Source organism: Lycium barbarum, chromosome 10 (genome assembly GCF_019175385.1).
Source record: "Lycium barbarum isolate Lr01 chromosome 10, ASM1917538v2, whole genome shotgun sequence".
In the NCBI taxonomy this organism is placed as follows: domain Eukaryota; kingdom Viridiplantae; phylum Streptophyta; class Magnoliopsida; order Solanales; family Solanaceae; genus Lycium; species Lycium barbarum.
In genome coordinates this window covers 89,463,024-89,469,883 of record NC_083346.1, presented here as the reverse complement: position 1 = coordinate 89,469,883, position 6,860 = coordinate 89,463,024, and the positions used below count along the sequence as shown (strand labels likewise).

Here is a 6,860-nt window from a genome sequence, read left to right as displayed (position 1 = left end):
TCATAACCTTATTACTTCCAAAAGTTAGAAGTTCATGATTCTTAAAAGCTTTTTATGATACTAAGGATGAGATATTTTCTATGATGAACATGATGATGATGATTTTAATCCTAGAAATTCCGAAGCTATGATTTGAGGGCATTATGAGATTATTGAGCCATTCGATGAATCCCTTGATCTTACTTATTGTTGATGGTCTCATCTCATGTTACTCGTTCCTTCAAGGTGAGATATAGCGAAGATAATGATTCTATTTTCAATGCTATCTAAGTTCATAGTTCTCGAGACTCCCATGTCATCGTCGACTTCACCTTACGATAGTTGATCTTCTAAAGAAGGATACAATGATAATGATAATGCTAATGATGATGTTGATTTAATTTATGTATTTTTATGTATATGTATGTATGTATGTATGTATTGCACCCCACTGATCAGTTGGGTATAACAACGAGTCCCGAAAGGATCGTGTACGGATAACAACGAGTCCTGAAAGGGCCGTGTACTGATAACAACGAGTCCCGAAAGGGCCGTGTACTGATAACAACGAGTCCCGAAAGGGCCGTGTATGGATGACATCGAGTCCCGAAAAGGTCGGGTACGGATGACACCGTGTCACGAAAGGGGCGGTATGGATATGACAGATGTATGTATAGTAAATGTATGTGAATGCATATGTATGTATGTTGTGTATGGATGTGTATAAAATGTTTTTTCCTGTAAACGTGTAGTTTACATGACAGAGATCTTAAGAAGAGCACGAGGTATAATTACTTACTTTATCTTATGTTATCTTCATTCTGATATCATACTGCTATTCATGGCTTACATACTTAGTACATTGTTCGTACTGACGTCCCTTCTTTTGGACGCTGCGTTCATGCCCACAGGTGCTAGTAGATGAGACAAGGATCTTCCGCAGTAGGCTTCTTTCAGGTATCAGTTTTGATTGGTGGGCTCTATCTCTCCCTGGAGCATTGCCGAGTCTGAGTTGTATATGTTTTTTTGTGACAAGAAGGTATGTCGGGGGCCCTATCCCGACTTGTGTACTTCAGTCATGTTCATAGAGGCTTTGCAGACAGATTCTTGTGTATAGCTCAGTTATGTCTTGTTAATGGATATGTGGACGCCGCAGGCCCATTACGTATATACGTATGCATGGTTTTATATTCATAGTTGGCCTTCTTGTCCTTATTTTGTCGTTTGAGACATAGAGGATGCGAGTTATCATTTGGTTCGCTCGGTTTCCGTAAGGTGCCGGGTGCCAATCATGCCTCACCAAGATTAGGGTGTGACAAGTTTCCTTGTGGGGTTACCTTTATCTCTCTCTTGGTAGATCGATTATGAGGTTTCCTAAGGTTTATTGGGAATTTTGTTTGGACTGACCGAGCTCAGGAGAGCGCCTACGTATCCCATTTCGGGAATCAGGTCGAAACGTAGTTCAGGGTAAACATATTGGATTTTTTTTGTGAGACCGAACTCAAAAGAGTGACTACGTATCCCAAATGGGAATCAGGTCATAACATAGTTCAAAATACATAATTTTGGATTTTTGGGTTAAAACGACCGAGCTTGAAAAAGCGCCTGCGTATCCCCTTATAAGTATAGGGAATCAGGTCCTCGCATAGTTCATACATATTTTGGATTTGGTCTTTCTAAGAAAAAATGCAAAATTACAAGCAAAGGAATGTAATTAAAGCAACATAAACTATAAGAACTCTGAATCTTCGTAGTCGTCTTCTTCTTCACATGTAGTACCTCTTGATGGCATCTGAATTTATTGCTTTTAGCCACTCTTGACCATCCTTTTCAGCAAGTACCACTGCTCCTCCTGATAGTACCTTTCACACCATATAGGACCCTTGCCAGTTTGGTGCAAACTTTCTTTTGTATTCTTCTTGATTTGAGAATATTCGTTTGAGCACCAATTGCCCAATTTGAAAAACCCTGGTTCTTACATACTTGGTAAAAGCTCGCGCCATTCTTTGTTGGTACAATTGACCATGTCAAACAGTAATCATTCGCTTTTCATCTATTAAAGCTAGTTGTTCACATCTCTTGCGGATCCATTCTGCATTGTCCGGCTCAGCTTCTTGTATGATTCGAAGTGAAGGGATTTCTACTTTGGCGGGTATTAATGCTTCAGTGCCATACACCAACAGGCCTGGCAGTAGTAAAATATCCCAGTAATGCATATGGCAGTTGTTCATACCACTTTTGTAGTTATCAATCATTTTTCTGAGGATCCTCTTGATGTTTTTGTTGGCGGCTTCCACAGCCCCATTCATTAATTTGTGGCCAGTATGCGGTCGAATTTTGGTGAGTGATTCAGAACTGTGCATACATTTCTTTCATGAAGTGGCTATTCAGGTTAGCCCCATTGTCTGTTATGATTAATTCTGGGATGCCAAATCGGCATATGATGTTGTTGCACACAAAATCTGCGACTACTTTCTTTGTTACTGATGCATAAGATGCTGCTTCCACCGACTTGGGGAAGTAGTCTATGGCGACCAAAATGAAACGGTGTTTGTTTGACGCTGCCAGCTTAATTGGTCCTATGACATCCATGCCCCAAGCGGTGAATGGCCAAGGTGACGACATTGTGTTTAGTTCTGTTGGAGGAACCTTTATCAAGTCTCCATGAATTTGACACTTGTGGCATTTTTGGAAAAATTTGTTACAATCATTCTCCATGGTCATCCAATAATAACCTGTTCTTAAGATTTTCTTTTCTAGCACGAACCCATTCATGTGAGGCCCGCAGGTTCCAACATGCACTTCTTCAATCAATCTTGTAACTTTGATAGAGTCAACACATCTGAGCAATCCCAAATCCGGGGTTCTTTTATAGAGAACGTTCTTGTTGAGGAAGAAACCATTCGCTAACTTCCTGATAGTCTTCTTCTGATTGATGGTGGTTCCTTCAGGATATTCTCCTTTCTCTAAGTACATTTTAATGTCAACATACTAAGGTTTTCCATCAGCCTCTGCTTCTGTAAAAGCACAGTGAGCCGGTTGATCTCTGATTTCAACTTTGACTGGATCAATGTACCTACTGTCAGGATGCTGAATCATGGAGGCTATTGTTGCCAATGCATCAGCAAACTCATTCTGTGTTCTTGGTATATGCTTGAACTTGACCTCTTGGAACCGATCTGCCAATCTTTGCATAAGTCCAATATACGGTATGATCCTCTCATTTTTGGCGGCCCATTCCCCTCGAACCTGATGAATTAACAGATTCGAGTCGCCAATTACCTGAAGATCTCTCACATCCATGTCGAGGGCTAAACGTAGATGTCACGACCTAACTAGTGGGCCATGACGAGTATCCGGAGCTGGCTACCGAGCACCACTCACCATGCTATCTATCATACCCAATCTGGACAACTATCATTTTCAACATAGGACTGGTCATAAACAATTTTTCGAATCTCCCAAAACATGTATATATACATGCACATAAGCCCCCAAGGCTACACAATAATATACGAAATATACACTGAGGTGATCATGAGACATCTACTACCCCACATATGTATCTATGAGCCTCTAACTGGAGTACTAAAATCATAAGGATGGGACAGGATCCCGCCATGCCCAAATATGTGCACAAAAGAATATACCAATAAACGACAACTCCGGAGAAATGGAGTGCTCTGGTGTATCTGCTGATATTACTCCTAGGGATCCGGACCGTCTACCTGCGGGCATGAACGCAGCTTCCACAAAAGAAAAGACGTCAGTACGAATAATGTACTGAGTATGTAAGACATGAATAATGACATAATAAAGAGATAAGGGACATGAGATAAAGACACAACCTGTACATATGATTGCCTCTTAAGGCGAATACCATGCACGCTAACTTTTACTTTTAAAACCACATCATAAAATATGTATATGTATATATATAAGTAAGTTTTCTGAGTTATATATTATTACTAGTCCGCGTCCGGGTATCCCGCGTCCGGGATAGTCATCTCACGCCGCCCACTAGTGGTGACTGCCTGGCCAATTAGGCCCGATGTAACTATCATTATCCATATGCCGCCCACTTACGCCCAGCGTAGTGGTATTTTCCCGGCCAACTAGGCCCGGTATAATCATATATAAAATAAGCATGCATGAAAGCCCAATTAAAAGCTGCAATCATATGAGAGTGACGTAAGGTCGGTGACCTCCGATTGTATTATGGAACATTCATCATCATTATGTCTCACCTTGAAGGAGCTAATATTACCAGGTGAGACAACAACAAGAAATAACATCAATGAATTCAGGAAATAAGATTGTTGACTCATAATAATATCATCTCATAAGCTTCAGAATCTCTGAAACATAGGCTCATCATCATCATCATTATCATAGAACATATCTTGTCTCTAGCTCATGAGAGACTCTTAATAATCGTATGCTTTCAACTTTGGAATGTAAGAAGGTCATGGAAATATAGAGGGGAAATCATAATATAGGAGTCATGCTTTTGAAAGATAGAAGACTATCCTTAACATACCTTTATGTCTTCTTGACAACTGAACGTTCTCCTTCCAAGCTCAAGACTCTACGTTCAAGAGAATTCGTACTAAATTAGCTTATTGAGAACATGCTTAAATCTAGACTAAAGCGACTAAAAGGCTAACGAAAATTGGGCAGAATTTCCTTTGTTTTGACAACTCCCTCCATCTAATAAACAACTCCCAAACTTTAACAGCAACACGCACAATATCATAATCAACAAACTTCATCAAGCTAGACGTTATTCAATTCTCAAAATCCCCTTTCAAAGTCATCCATAACCATGATTATGACACAATATCATATTCATTCACATATATTGCTTCTACAACATCTTTAATATCATTCATAGGAAGATTATATTCATTACGTATCAAGAACTATGATTCAAGTCAAGTTACTATTCAAACATACCACTATTTCCATATTTGAACTTCATACTCTACTTTCTTCCATAATCCAAGTCTTTCAACCACCCAATATTCTTAATAACATGGAATGAACATAAAACTCACCTTTGATTAAGTAGGAATGGGCTTTGGATGAGAATACTTCACTTGGAGAAAACCCCAACTTAATTTCCAAAGAAATTTCAAGCTCCCATCAACCCTAGTTAGTATTCTTGCACTTGAATCTACTAGTTTTTGGTATTTGATCTTTGATATCCCTTGAGTTTATGTTAGTAGGGCATGTAGAATATTCTAGAGTTCTTGAGAGGAGTGGAGAAGATGGAAAATGAAAAATTAGAACTTGGGACTTATATTTATAATTGCAAAAAATCTGGCACGTAATGATTTTATACGAAAATTTATACGGTCCGTATAAGTGACCGTATAAGTCCATCAGAGACTGGTCCATTCTGTGACTGTTATACGGACCACTATATGGACCGTATAAAGTTATACGGACCGTATAGTTGGTCGCATAACTCACCCTTTTTCGAAAATGTTCTCGTCAATTCGTTTGATCTCCGATCCTTATGGAACCTTCTTAACACTTGTCTAACACTTCATTAACAATTCAAGGAACCTTATAACTCATCCTCAAGACCTTACCAAATAATATTTAGCTCGATAATTACAGAACCTTTCCCAAACACAACTTACACTTCACTTTCCTTTGACGAACTTAGTCTCACCAATTCATGTAACTCCACATTCTTATCGCATATACCTTAAAGCTACAAAATATCCTTATTATGGTCATAAGACCTCCATGCTCACCCTATGCTTACTCTAGTCTACTCACAGTACGACAACCCAAATTTTCGAGGTGTAACAGTAGACCCAAGATACAGGCCTCGTATTCAGCCATGTTGTTGGTGCAACTGAAGTTCAACTTGGCGGCCACTAGATAATATTGGCCTGAGTCTGAAACCAAGACTACCCCAATTTCTAATCCTTTAAAGTTGACCGCTCCATTAAAGTATACTTTCCAGCCTAATTCATCTTAATTATCTTCGCCCTCAATTGTCATTATTTCTTCATCCGAGAAGTAAGTCCACAAAGGTATGGGATTGTCAACTAATGGGCTTCCTGCCAGTAAATCTTCTAATGCTTGCCCCTTAACTGCTTTCTGTGTGACGTATTGAATGTTGAACTCGCTTAATAGCATTTGCCATTTGGCCAACTTCCTTATCGGCATAGGTTGGCAAAAGATGTACCTTAGGGGGTCCATTCTTGAGATCAAATGAGTCGTGTATGCAGCCATATAATGTCTTAATTTCTGAGGCTCCCAGGTTAGAGCGCAACACGTCTTTTCCACCAAGGAATATCTGGATTCACATGGTGTGAACTTCTTACTGATGTAATATATGGCCCTCTCTTTCTTTCCTGTTTCGTCATTTTGTGCCAACATGCACCCAAAATCATTCTCTGATACTGATATGTATAGCAGCAAAGGACTTCCTGGCTTTGGTGGGACCAAAATGGGTGGATTTAATAGGTATCTTTTGATTGTGTCAAAGGCTTTCTGAAAGTCCTCCGTCCATTTAGTTGGAACATCTTTTGTTGAGGAGTGTGAGAATTGGTTTTATAATTATTGTGGACTGAGTGATGAAGCGTCCAATGTAATTCAACCTTCCTAAGAAGCTCATGACCTCTTTCTTTGTTATTGGTGGTGGGAGTTCTTGGATTTCTTTGATCTTTGTGGGATCCAATTCGATGCCATGACGACTGACTATGAATCCTGGTAATTTTTCGGCAGACACTTCAAATGCCCATTTTGCAGGATTCAACTTCAAATCGTTCTTGCGGAGTTTGTCGAAGAATTTTCTCAAATGTTAAAGGTGGTCCTCACCCATTCGGGACTTGATGACGACATTATCCACATACACCTCG

The 6,860-nt window shown here is 39.6% G+C and overlaps 1 protein-coding gene across 1 annotated transcript; it reads right to left on the bottom strand.

Moving 5' to 3' along the window:
* Positions 1-1,745: 1,745 nt before the first annotated feature.
* On the bottom strand, positions 1,746-2,697 carry LOC132613096 (uncharacterized). Its single transcript, XM_060327149.1, has 3 exons — positions 2,435-2,697; positions 2,013-2,334; positions 1,746-1,841 (listed from the first exon to the last, which is right to left on the bottom strand). The coding sequence occupies exons 1-3, from the start codon at positions 2,695-2,697 to the stop codon at positions 1,746-1,748; spliced, it is 681 nt and encodes a 226-aa protein (XP_060183132.1).
* Positions 2,698-6,860: the final 4,163 nt, after the last annotated feature.